At 37.2% G+C, this 13,942-nt stretch overlaps 1 protein-coding gene across 5 annotated transcripts in view; it reads right to left on the bottom strand.

Moving 5' to 3' along the window:
• Positions 1–13,942, bottom strand: part of DMXL1 (Dmx like 1) — a 132,524-nt gene that overhangs the window by 23,960 nt on the left and 94,622 nt on the right. For 4 of the 5 annotated variants that reach the window (XM_028493154.2, XM_028493155.2, XM_024131998.3 and 1 more), the window contains 4 exons: positions 7,193–7,279; positions 4,059–4,180; positions 3,550–3,691; positions 135–195 (listed from right to left, as the gene is read on the bottom strand). In XM_028493154.2, the coding sequence (XP_028348955.1) occupies positions 135–195; positions 3,550–3,691; positions 4,059–4,180; positions 7,193–7,279 (412 nt within the window). Of the gene's footprint in view, positions 1–134; positions 196–3,549; positions 3,692–4,058; positions 4,181–7,192; positions 7,280–13,942 lie in introns of those variants that run through there. The other variant, XR_008618103.1, reaches the window with a different exon arrangement.

The raw sequence follows: 13,942 nt of genomic DNA, 5'->3' as shown, positions 1-13,942 counted from the left end.
TTTGAAGTGATTTTACTTGCTAGCAAACATTTCCTACAAAAAAAATAAATAAAGTAAGTGTTGACTATCTTTCAATTGAAACCAAAAGTTTCCTTTAAATTCCTTAAAATAATGGCTAATTATTATCAACTTACAGTAAGGAAGAGTTGGATGAGAAGTCATTCTTCTGACATTATTAATGGCTTTCTTAATCATCTGTTAACAAAGAAAAATCATTCTTTTACAGTTACAATAAAAAGTAGTATTAAAAATTTAAATTGTGACAGGAAATTCAAATAACATTTATTTATTTTTACATGATTCCATAACTATCGAATTGGGTGCTAAAAATACTAAACATGGTAACAGAAATGAAATTTAATAGCTCAGTCTCTAACATTTAAGTGTACATACATTTTCTGCATCATTACCTAGTAGCTAAGAACAAATTCACCTCAAGAATTTAGTCTTACCTCCTTTCTTGCCAATTCTTTTCTTATCCCATTAAATTTATTGGAACAATCCTGAATAGTATAAGGTTAAAAAGACAGGCAGAAGCATGTGGGGAAAAAAAAAAAAAAAAAAAAAGAGGTAAACAGAAAACTGTATAAATTTTTAACTGATAGTTTGGAACTATTTATTTACCCATTTTAAAATTATGCTTTGAATGATTTACATAGCCTGTCAAATAAGAGTAAGCTAAATATGTGAAATTAAAGGGATAATTTTAATTTATAGACTATTTCCTACTTATAACTGTAACTATAGTTATAGGTTATCCTAAGTTTATAGCACCAGTCTCATGTACATTTTGTTGTTATTGTTCTTTTGGATTTTAAATTGTTCAATTAGCCTAAAGCTGTAAGTAAAGTGGGGATTTGGTAGGGAGGGAAGGAACTAGGCCAGCAGAACCAGTGAGGAATAGAAACACTGAAAGATATATATGGCTGCAGTTATACTCCAAAACAGCAGAAATTGGTCCTAACTAGTATTCCTTTTTATTAGCATTCATAATTTAATAAAATAATAGGATTAAGAAAATATTTGATCAAATTCTCTACACACAAAAAACAACCTTCTGAATGTTACTTCTGTTTAGTAAATTTCATGTTTAAATCCCCTGCCCCTCTTAATTTAGAAAAAGTCTAAAGATTCCTGTTCTTTCTTTTAATTATCATTCTTTTTCTGGTAAGAGTATCAAAGGAAAATCATGAGTAAAAAAATAAAAGAAAGTTAAATAAGTTTCTGAAAGCATATGCAGAATATTATAAGGGAAAGAAATCATTAATTATTTTAGAAGATCCATATAAAAAGGAACCACCTTATTATATTGGTGTCTTTTTCCTGAGGATGGAGTGGGATAATCCCAATACTTATGTTTACAAACCACAATGACCCCAACTAAAAAAGATGTCCTTCTAACATTTAAATAGGAAGAAAATTCAGTCCTAAGAGGAATAACAAAGGTAAATTTCCATATTATAATAATCTGGAGAATAAACTAATATTTTCTGAGCACCTACTAAATGTTAAGCACTATTCTACTTAGAGATCATCAATATAAAAGGCAGGCATAACATAATCTCTCAAAAAGCTGGCATTGCAGAGGGTATAAAAAAAGACAACCAAATAATGAATAGATAATTTCCAAACTGATGATGAGATGATAAGATGGGATAATATGACGATCAAATGAGATAAGTGTGACTGGCAGTAGCGTAGGGAGGAGCAGATACCTTTGCTAAGGAAGCAAGGGAAATCTCTGGGAATTTGAGTTGAGATCTGAATGGTAAACAGAAGAAGTGTATTTCAAGCAGAAAACAAGGTAAAGGCTCTGAGCGTGATGTGCTCAAGTGACAGAAAGAAGGCTACTGTGACTAGAGCAAAGAGAATCAGGTGTGGAAACAAGGGAGGTGCTGCTGCAGAGGCTGGCAGAGTTTAAATCACATAGGGCCTTAGAGGCCATGTTAAGGACTTGTTTTAAAGCTGTACTGGGAAATCTTAAAGTTTTAAGCATGGGAGTGATAACCTGAATGATGTTTTAGAAAAAAGCAACTCTGCCTGCTGTGTACAAAACAGAGGGAGCAGTATAGAAGCAGAGAGACCAGAAAGAAAGCTGTTACAGGAAGAATTGTATCATATTCTCTGAAAATGGAGTTGGAAAAAGTGCTTATTATTTCTTTTTGTATATTTTGTATATTCTCTTTAAGTTCTTTAAAAGATAATAATATCAGTAGGTTTTACAAATGAATTTTCATGTATCTGTCCATTGGAAAAAATTTAACTATTAATGACCAACTCTTTTCTTTTGAATAATCACTAGATTGCTTTTCAAATTCTTAATACTTAAAACACTCCTCCCTGAAATCAATGAGTGAAGGGGAATGGAGGGCTTTAACACAAGCTCTACCACAAATTTGAGATAGTGACCTGAGTTAAATTCCTTGACCTTTCTGGACCTCAAGCTTCATCTAAAGAATGGTAAGTAGGAGTAATTACAACAGCTACAACAGATATCTCAAACAATAATAAGGTTATATGAGTGATAAAGGAACTGTATTAAGTATAAAATATTATCAGGTATTATTAAAGATGACTGAGCCTTTATTTAAATAATTACCCTTACAAAAACCACCTACCACCTAGAAAGCCATGGAAAGAATTGCTGGTGCTGGGTTTCTTTGGTTCTGTGTATCAATTCCTATACCCTAAGTGTCAACAAAGGAATCTCTCCTATACCCTAAGTGTCAACAAAGGAATCTCATGTGGGTATAAACATGGATCACATCTTAGGTAATCAGGGCTCAAGAAGATCCTCCATTACTACAGAAAAATTCTGTTTCAGTTCATCTGCATATTATATTTTACTTAAATTAAAAAAAATTTATATGGTTTTTATTTGTTCAAAAAAAGAAAAATTTATTTGTCTCAGCATCAACTAACAGTTGTTAGTTGATAACCATTTAAAAATATTATCTAGACTAGGGGTTGGCAAACCTTTTTCATAAAGAATTAGATAATAAATGTTTTGGACTCTATGGGCATACAGTCTCTGCTCAGATACTCAATCCTACCACTGTAATGTGAAAGCATCCATAAACAAAATATTAAAAAAATGAGTGTGGCTATGTTCCAATAAAACTTTATTTATAGACAATAAAATCTGAATTTCATATAATTTTCATGTGTCACAGAATATCATTCTTCTTTTGATTTTTTTTCAACAGCTGAAAAATACAAACACCATTCTTAGCGTGTTGCTGACACAACAGGTAGTAGGCAGGATTTGACCCATAGGCTGTAGTTTGCTGAGGCCTAATTTGGACAAGTAAGTTCCAAATAATTATTACTTAAAATACAGCTCTTTGTATTTTCAATTATTTATTTAAAATAATTTGTTATCCTTTTCAAATGAAAACATATTATTCTTCAAATCAAAATTTATAATTTCCAACAAATATGACTTATTTAAAAAATTAAGAATTAAAAAAATATTTACATCATCTTTTATCTATTAAGTTAGAGAGAAAAACAGGACGTTTATACACAAATATTTTTAACTTTACATACCACTGACGCTCCTCTGCCAGTCTGTGTACTACCAAGCCATGGCATGTTAATTGGAGTACCAGGATTGCTATGTGTGTAGGGGGTTGTACCCTGCACAGCTGTTAAATCATCACGAGCATGTATAACCAAGAAATCTTCTGACCTACAAAGGAATATCAGCCAGAATGAAAGCAACCCATCAGTTCTTTATTCCTTCTGTTATATCTGAAAGCTCTAACATATGACTTTGTATTTCCCTTTAAAATTAATTTTCTTCAGCTCTTAACTCTCAACTCACAGACAATAATTTCGTACGTGAACAATTTCGGATCCCTTCACCTATTCTCTTCTAACCCTCGATTCCCTTCTTTAAAGCTCCAGCCACCCCTTCTTTACTCTTTAGCATATCAATTTCCACTTTGCTTACAATCTAAGACTATTCCTTTAAAAAATCATTTGAAAGGTAGAGTTCTGTGGATGTCATTATTCGTACTGCAATGTCACCAAATAAAAACAAAGTATAAGGGTACCCTTTGGTTTCCATTTCTATATCATCATCTACCCAAGTATAGATCTGTGTAGCCAGAATTCCAGAAACATCTAGTTCTTGAACATCATGGCTTGAAGCAATTGCTATGCAGTTTCTATTTGCCTGAAAAATAAATCATACAGTACTTTTTAAATAAAAATGCATAACGTGTATATGTGCTACTTTTGAAAATGGAGACTACAAAACAGCCTCTAGAAATGATAACTTTAAGGTACAGAATAAATAGTATTTTCACAAATAAATATTTTAAATTAATTTTAATAAATAACTGAGTGAAATAATCATCAGCTTGAGCTTGGAGGTATGTTTATATTCTAAGAATTCCAGAGCATCCAACAGGAAGCCAGCTATAAATGGAAATGCATGTGCCATTTCATTTCTTCTCCCAGCACTGTCTCTCTAGTCTACTAGAATGGTACAATCTCCCTAAGGTTTGCACAGTTCAGAAATGTGGAGTGAGGGCTTCCCTGGTGGCGCAGTGGTTGAGAGTCCGCCTGCCGTTGCAGGGGACACGGGTTCATGCCCCGGTCCAGGAAGATCCCACATGCTGCGGAGCAGCTAGGCCCATGAGCCATGGCCGCTGAGCCTGCGCGTCCGGAGCCTGTGCTCCGCAACGGGAGAGGCCACAACAGTGAGAGGCCCGCATACCGCAAAAAAAAAAAGAAATGTGGAGTGAGATGTTGAACAATATAGGAGCCCTGGGAGGTAAAGAAAGGTAAGGGAGATAAGGAACTCCAAACTAAAGAAATAATGGTGAATTATTCATATAAGATGGTATCACTTTCACCTAAAGCCTTTGAATCTTAGGCAAGACAAACAGAATTTGGGAAAGGGTCACAAAGAAGAGGTGAAGAAGAGTGAGGGAACTATGTCAGAAAAAATCATAAATTAAAAGTTGGTCAGATTAGGGGCTTCCCTGGTGGCACAGTGGTTGCGCGTCCGCCTGCCGATGCAGGGGAACCGGGTTCGCGCCCCGGTCTGGGAGGATCCCACATGCCGCGGAGCGGCTGGGCCCGTGAGCCATGGCCGCTGGGCCTGCGCGTCCGGAGCCTGTGCTCCGCAACGGGAGAGGCCACAACAGAGGGAGGCCCGCGTACCACAAAAAAAAAAAAAAAAAAAAAAAAGTTGGTCAGATTAAATAATAGAAAATTTTAAACATCTACAAATTTAAAACATGTATCTCTAAAACAGAAAAATGGAAAGATATTGACAGCAAAAAGAAAACAGGATTAGTATTTCCATTATGTAAAATGCTAAATACAAACTAATAAGAAAAAACTGAGACCCCAGAGATATGTGGGAAAAGGATATTAACTAGACTGTTGGAAGGTAATTCTCCATGGGACTCTCCACTTTTGCATGTCTTGTGAGTTAGTCAATGACTGCCTTTGTTTCACAGTATTATTGCCAGGATGTCTATATAGCTATAGTCTCTCCCTCCAGATCAAAAGGCAGATATGCTTAATGTACATTAGAAAAGATTTGGGTATCACTGGCCTTCTTGCTGTCACTTTGTGGGAACTGTACCTCAGGGAACCAGAGCAAAAATGCTAACATTCTAGTTTTTGCTATTAGTAATAAACTGTCCTTTGTCTCTGGTCTTGTGTCTTCTAACAGTATCCATTAAACTGTGAAAGCTAATTTGTTCGATTGAATGTAGGGGAAAACCTCAGATCCTTCACAGTTCTTGACACAGAAAATTCACAACTAAACAAATGGGGAAAAGTTCAATCTCATCAACATTTTAAATTACTGCAATTTAAAGCAAAGGTTATTTCTTAGCTACAAATTTAGCAAAGATGTAAAAACAATATATCTGGAGAAATAAAAATTAAACAAGTACACTCTTACAGAGTCAACAGGAGACTCTGTATATGACTGTTCATTACTAGTTTCTTACATAATACATCCAAGTAAGAGAAAAAAGCTAGTTTGTTTTATAGCACAAAATATTAAAATCTTATTTTCTTCAGGGGAAGGAAGTTACTTGTTGGGTGTAGATAATAATTTTATATTTGTATTGTGTAATATGTATATATCATATTATATAGATATTACATGATGAGAACTGCCTGGCTAAGGGGCTAATCCCAAACTTGCCTACTATGAACAGAACTAGTCACTGTTAGGAAGAGTCTATGAGGAATATGAGACGAAGAACACAGGGAAAGATGAGGACAGAATGACAAAGCATCTATCTAGGTGAAATCAAGGAAAAGAAAGACATAGGAAATTCCCCAGTGGTCCAGTGGGTAAGACTGCGCTTTCACTGCTGAGGGTGTGGGTTCAATCCCTGGTCAAGGAACTAAGATCCCACAAGCCCCATGGTGCAGGCAAAAAAAAAAAGACAGACATAGCATAGGAAGATGAAGAATCAACTAGAAGTCCCTATACATTTTGCAGTAAGGTAATTAGGGAAGATAGGAGGGGAAAATGACTAAGATAAATTTCAACCTTGGACCACTGTACCTAAGGCTACCTCTTCTGTAAGTAGCTTATAGACACCTCTAGGGAGGATATTGAGTAAGAAAGCTAAGGAATACGAAGAAAACACTCTAGCTGGGCAGCTATTATAGCTGAAAGTCAAAAAGGGAGAATTTCTGTGAGTCACATATAAGCTTAATTTTGATCTATATGAAGAACCACATTCAACATATTCATATAAAGAAAACAGGAAACATTTTCTTTGGATTAGCTGCATGTGTTGTATAAATTCTAAAGGCAGGGGACTTCCCTGACGGTCCAGTGGTTAATATTCTGTGCTTCCACTGCAAGGGGCATGGGTTCGATCCCTGGTCGGGGAACTAAGATCCTGCATGCCAAAAAATAAAAATAAAAAATAAAATAAAATAAATAAATTCTAAAGGCAACTGCATATATAAATACTTGAGACCTCTCTCTGTGTAGTAATAAAACATTTTATCTGCTATATATCCAAGTTATCAAACAATATAATCATTTTATAAAATAAAAAATGTACTCACATTGCAATTCAAGGAGTAGAAAGTAGCTCTGGGAAAGGGAAACACTGCTACTGAATAAACTGAAAGAACAGGAGACATTCTCCAACTATGAATACTTAATCAAAGAAAAGAAAAATGTCTATGTACTTACTTTGTTAACAGCAAAGGCAGTAATGATATCAGATTCCTTATGAATAATTCTTGCTTTACCTCCAGGATATCCCGAATCTGCTTCTATCTAAATGGAGGGAAAGAAAATACAAAAATACAGTGACTTTAGTAAATGAAAAAACGTAATATATGTCAGTCTTTCATTTAATACTTGCATAAATTAAGAAACTTTTCAGATATTTCAACTCCAAAGGTACTATTTTACGTGTTACTTATTTCTAAAACAAAATTTGGCAAGAGGAATTTACATCTTTTCAAATTTGCTTTTTCACATATAAAAAGATAATTGATATACAACTTCATTAACTGCTTATGTTCTTAAGCTGCAATAAGTTAACTTTAAGACATTCTAATTATTAACTTTAAGATAAGTTTACCGCGTTTCTTAGTATTATAATCCTTTGATAATATTTTAAATATTTTCATATTAAAAGGTCAGAAGGTAAATATCTTAGGTTTTGCAGACCAGTAAAGAATTATGTTGCATATTCTTTTTTAAAACAACCTTTCAAAAATAAAAAAAACCATTTTTAGCTCATGGCCTACAGAAGAACAAGTAGGACACAGCCAGCTGAATATATTTTACTGACTCTTTGTCTAAAATAACTTTTAATTTATAAAAGAACCCTGAAATCCGGAAAGGCACAGTAATTTGCCCAAGTCAGGAATCATTTTAATAGCTGAATAAACCATAATTCAATATACTTTAGACAAGGGAAATATATTTGACCTTTTGCTTACCCCACAGAAGGCATATACATCTTTCAACTCAGAAGAGAGTACTGTATAAAATCAACATTTACTAAAATAAACAGAGGTAAAATGAAGAGGCAATTGTTAAGAGTTGGAGATTTTACTTAATGTACTATTTTGTTTCATTTTATTTTATCCTCTCTAACATTCAACCTTTAAAATGAATTATTATAAAATGTTTCACAACTCATTGTGCAGTGTAGAAGTTATTAATTTGAAATCAGAAAACAAACTTGCTTCCTGGAAAATTTAGATAAAATATCACCAATCCCCATCCATTGTCTGACCACAGAACTGAGTAGGGTGAGCAGTATTTTTAAAAATGGCAACTAAGATGACAGTTCGTTTGCAAAGTTGAAAGAGACATAATATAATCAAACCAAAATAACCATATGCAATCAAAACTCACAGTCACTGGATGTAAAGATGTCAAATATACTCTAATCTTAAATGCAACTGCATAACAAACAAAGAATTTCACTGCTTGTACCAGCATTTTGGTTGATTTGAGGGTCAACTTCTTTTCTAAATAAAGTCTTAGCTCTGGTTGAGGCCCATCATCCAGTAAGAATGTCTAAGTCAAATTCTGTAATTTCATGACCAAAATCCCAACTTAACCACCTATCTGCCTGGTATCTAAAGTACACTAAGTGTCCACTACTGGGTTTTGAAGAAATTGGAAATAAAGACAAATGCTATTTCCATGGAACAGAGGGATATGCTATTTGCTGGTAATGAATGGGTGGGTGGAAAATTTCAGTTTCACTGGCAGCACTTCTTCAAACTTTACACTCATGGAGAGGAAAGCATGAACTTCAAAAAAGCTTCTTCAGTGTGGGAATACATTCCTGTCCTTTCATTATCTAGATTTACTAAAACACTGTTTCTTAATAGTGCAGTCCCAAGAAGACCTGCATGAGAACCAATTAAAGGGGGTGGGGTGGGGTAGGAGGAATGGTGTTTGGCATCAAGAGTTCATGCATATTTAATTTTGAGAACAATCATAAGTTGTAGGAGATGAATTTGGAGAAGTAGGCAGAGTTTAGTTTGCACAGGGCCTTAAAAGCCACAATAAAGAATTCAGATTTTATTTTAAGGTTAGAAAACCACTGGAGGGTTTTGATAATTCTGGATGTTGTGGGGCAAAACATAAAGGGCGTGAGACTGGCTGCCGGGTAACTAGTTAAGAGTCAGTGGTGTATTTGATTAAGGGAGTAGGAATGGTGGTACTGATTAAGTGGTTAGCATTAGGATAAATTTTGCCAATGGGCTGAGACTACAGTAGTGAGTAAAAGAGAGGAAGCAAGGGTGACTCCCAGTTTTCAGACCGTTCTCAAAAAATGATACTGAGACAAAAGTGAAGGAAAGAATAGGTTTAGGTTGGGATTAGGGGAAGATAGAAAATTCTATGTTTTGACATTGAGGGGGAGATAACTACTAGATTATATATGCAAGTCTGGACTTCATCAAATGAGCAGGGCTGGAGAGAATTAAGAATTATCAGCCAATGGATGATATTTAAGCCATCAGATAACCCAAAGAGAAAGTAGAGATATAAAGAGAAAAGGTTAGAGAACTAAGTCCTGGAGCACCCAACATTCCAAAGATAGGAAAAAAAAGACTGGTCATTTCAGGAGTGGGAAACAGCACTGGGAAAGATAAATACTGACACTGAATAAACTGCATGAACAAGAAACATTCTCCAACTATGAACTTAATAATCAAAGATGATGTTATGGGAACCAAGTGAAATAAGAGTTTCAAAAAAGTAGCTGGGATCAACACTACCAAAGAATACTGAAAAGTTGAATTTAAAAAGACAGAGAATTGACTACTGAAACTAGTGTAGTCGTACACTAGGACAATCTCAGTGGAGAGGGCTGGAGATAATACTTAACTAGGTTAGAGAAACGTGACATCTGGTGAACAGGGAAGGAAGTCCACTGGGGAAGGTTCACAGGGGCATTCAACTGAGTTGATAATGTTTTATTTCTGAAGCTGGGTAGTTCCTACATGGTATTTGCAATACTACTCTTTAAGTCTTCTGAATGACTTTACAGGCAACTCTGTAATTGAATTTTCCTAGGTAAAGGCTTAGAGAAATCAGGCAATAGATTCTCAAAGGTAGATATTTTGGTTTTCATTTTAAAGTAAGACAACAAAATATATTTGCTTATGTTAAGGAGAATAATTTGAGAGGTAAAAATTTATCATGGAGGTGAGATGAGGAATAAATACTGAAGCAAAGTCCTTGGGGAGGTAAGAGAAGACAGGATCAGTGCACAGGTGGAAGATTTGGCTTTGGATAAAAGAGTGACAGTGACATCTACTGTGAGAGAAGGCAGAACAAAACATCTGTACATAGAGCAGAAGTTAGATTTGGTGGTGGGACAATATGGTGGGCCAAATCTCTGCTGACTGTACTTATTTTGACAGCAAAACAAGGTCATTCATAGAAAGTAATAAAGAAATATTGGAAGTTTGAGGTAAGAGGGAAAAAGTGGGGAGAATGGAAAAGAGAATGAAGAAACAATTATGATGGTGGAATAGTTTAACTTGGGATTGTGGCTATAAATTTTAAATAAGGCAAGCCCCCATGGCTTGTGCTTTTTCTTCATCCATGTTCAGCTATTTGGGTGCAGACACAGAGTAGACAGAGCTAGGTTTAAACAGGTTTGGGAATTTTCAAGGCAAGTACAGTGTAGAGAGAACAGGGCAAAAAAGTTGAGGTTTGCAAGGGATTGATCATAATGATGGATCATGGACTCTAAGCTGGGAAAGAAAGGAACCGGGGACATGATACAGGCAAATAAAAATACATAGCTCACATGTGCTACAAACATTGAAATTCATATGACATAAAATCAGAGTAAAAAAAATCACAGTGGGGAGAGGAGCTTCAAGATGGCAGAGGAGTAAGACGGGGACATCACCTTCCTCCCCACAAATCCATCAGAAATACATCTACATGTGGAACAACTCCTACAGAACACCTACTGAATGCTGGCAGAAGACCTCAGACCTCCCAAAAGGAAAGAAACTCCCCACGTACCTGGGTAGGGCAAAAGAAAAAAGAAAAAACAGAGACAAAAGAATAGGGATGGGACCTGCACCAGTGGGAGGGAGCTGTGAAGGAGGAAAGGTTTCCACACACTAGGAAGCCCCTTCGCGGGCGAAGACTGCGGGGGGAGGAGGGGGGAAGCTTCGGAGCTGCGGAGGAAAGCACAGCCACAGGGGTGCGGAGGGCAAAGCGGAGAGATTCCCACACAGAGGATCGGTGCCGATCAGCACTCACCAGCCGGAGAGGCTTGTCTCCTCACCTGCCAGAACCGATGGGGTCTGGGAGCTGAGGCTCCGGCTTCGGAGGTCAGATCCGAGGAAGAGGACTGGGGTTGGCTGTGTGAAGACAGCCTGGAGGGGCTAGTGCACCACAGCTAGCCGGGAGGGAGTCCAGCAAAAAGTCTGGAGCCGCCGAAGAGGCAAGAACCTTTTCTTGCCTCTTTGATTCCCGGTGCGCGAGGAGAGGGGATTAAGAGCTCTGCTTAAAGGAGCTCCAGAGACGGGCGTGAGCCGCAGCTATCAGCATGGACCCCAGAGACGGGAATGGGACTCTGAGGCTGCTGCTGCAGGTACCAAGAAGCCTGTGTGCGAGCACAGGTCACTATCCATACCTCCCCTCACGGGAACCTGTGCATCCCGCCAATGCCAGGGTCCCATGATCCAGAGACAACATCCCCAGGAGAACACACGGCGTACCTCAGGCTGCTGCAACGTCACGCCGGCCTCTGCCGCTGCAGGCTCGCCCTGCACTCCGTACCATTTCCTCCCCACGGCCTGAGTAAACCAGAGCCCTCGAATCAGCTGCTCCCTTAACCCCGTCCTGTCTGAGCGAAGAACAGACGCCCTCAGGGAACCTACACACAGAGGTGAGGCCATACCCAAAGCTGAACCCCAGGAACTGTGCGAACAAAGAAGAGAAAGGGAAATTTCTCCCAGCAGCCTCATGAGCAGTGGATTAAATCTCCACAATCAACTTGATGTACCCTGCATCTGTGAAACACCTGAATAGACAACGAATCATCCCAAATTGAGGAGATGGACTTTGGGAGAAACAATATATATATACTTTTTCCTTTTTCTCTTTTTGTGATAGTGTATGTGTATGCTTCTGTGTGTGATTTTGTCTGTATAGCTTTGCTTTTACCATTTGTCCTAGGGTTCGGTCTGTACTTTTTTTTTTTTTTAGTATACTTCTTAGCGCTTGTTATCATTAGTGGATTTGTTTTTTTGGTTTCGTTGCTCTCTTCTTTCTTTTTCTTAATTCCTTTAAAAATTTTTTAAAATAATTATTTTGTATTTTACAAGCTTTATTTTATTTTATCTTCTTTCTTTTTTTCTTTTTTTTTATCACTTTTATTCTGAGCTGTGTGGATGACAGGCTCTAGGTGCTCCAGCCGGGCATCAGGGCTTTGCCTCTGAGGTGGGAGAGCCAACTTCAGGACACTGGTCCGCAAGAGACCTCACAGCTCCACGTATTATCAAACAGCAAAAATCTCCCAGAGATCTCCATCTCAACGCCGAGACCCAGCTCCACTCAACGACCAGTAAGCTACAGTGCTGGACACACTATGCCAAACAACTAGCAACACAGGAACACAATACAACCCATTACCAGAGAGGCTGCCTAAAATCATAATGAGGAGACAAGACACCCCAAAACACACCACCAGACATGGACCTGCCCACCAGAAAGACAAGATCCAGCGTCATCTACCAGAACACAGGCATTACTCCCCTCCACCAGGAAGCCTACACAACCCACTGAACCAACCTTAGCCACTGGAGGCAGACACCAAAAACAACAGGAACTACGAACCTGAAGCCTGCAAAAAGGAGATCCCAAACACAGTAAGCTAAGCAAAATGAGAAGACAGAGAAACACACAGCAGATGAAGGAGGAAGGTAAAAACGCACCACACCTAACAAATGAAGAGGAAATAGGCAGTCTACCTGAAAAAGAATTCAGAATAATGATAGTAAAGATGATCCAAAATCTTGGAAGTAGATGGAGAAAATACAAGAAACGTTTAACAAGAACCTAGAAGAACTAAAGAGCAAACAAAGTGATGAACAACACAATAAATGAAATTAAAAATTCTCTAGAACGGATCAATACCAGAATAACTGAAGCAGAAGGACGGATAAGTGACCTAGAAGATAAAATACTGGAAATAACTGCTGCAGAGGACAATAAAGAAAAAAGAATGAAAAGAATTGAAAACCGTCTCAGAGACCTCTGGGGCAACATTAAACACACCAACATTTGAATTATATGTGTCCCAGAAGAAGAAGAGAAAAAGAAAGGGTCTGAGAAAATATTAGATGGGATTATAGTTGAAAACTTCCCTAATATGGGAAAGGAAATAGTTAATCAAGTCCAGGAAGCACAGAGAGTCACATACAGGATAAATCCAAGAGACACATATTAATCAAATTGTCAAAAACTAAATACAAAGAAAATATACTAAAAGCAGCAAGGGAAAAACAAATAACACACAAAGGAATCCCCATAAGGTTAACAGCTGATCTTTCAGCAGAAACTCTGAAAGCCAGAAAGGAGTGGCAGGACATATTTAAAGTGATGAAGGGGAAAAACCTACAACCAAGATTACTCTACCCAGCAAGGATCTCATTCTGATTTGATAGAGAAATTAAAACCTTTACAGAGAAGCAAAAGCTGAGAGAATTCAGCACTATTAAACCAGCTGTACAACAAATGCTAAAGGAAATTGTCTAGGCAGGAAACACAAGAGGAGGAAAAGAGCTACAATGACAAACCCAAAACAAGTAAGAAAATGGGAATAGGAACATACATATCGATAATTACCTTAAATGTAAATGAATTAAATGCTCCCAGCAAAAGACACAGACTGGCTGAATGGATACAAAAACAAGACCCGTATATATGCTGTCTACA

This window comes from Physeter macrocephalus, chromosome 8 (genome assembly GCF_002837175.3).
Source record: "Physeter macrocephalus isolate SW-GA chromosome 8, ASM283717v5, whole genome shotgun sequence".
Taxonomy (NCBI): Eukaryota; Metazoa; Chordata; class Mammalia; order Artiodactyla; family Physeteridae; genus Physeter; species Physeter macrocephalus.
Note: the sequence above shows the minus strand (reverse complement) of the source record. Positions and strands in the feature narration are given on the sequence as shown.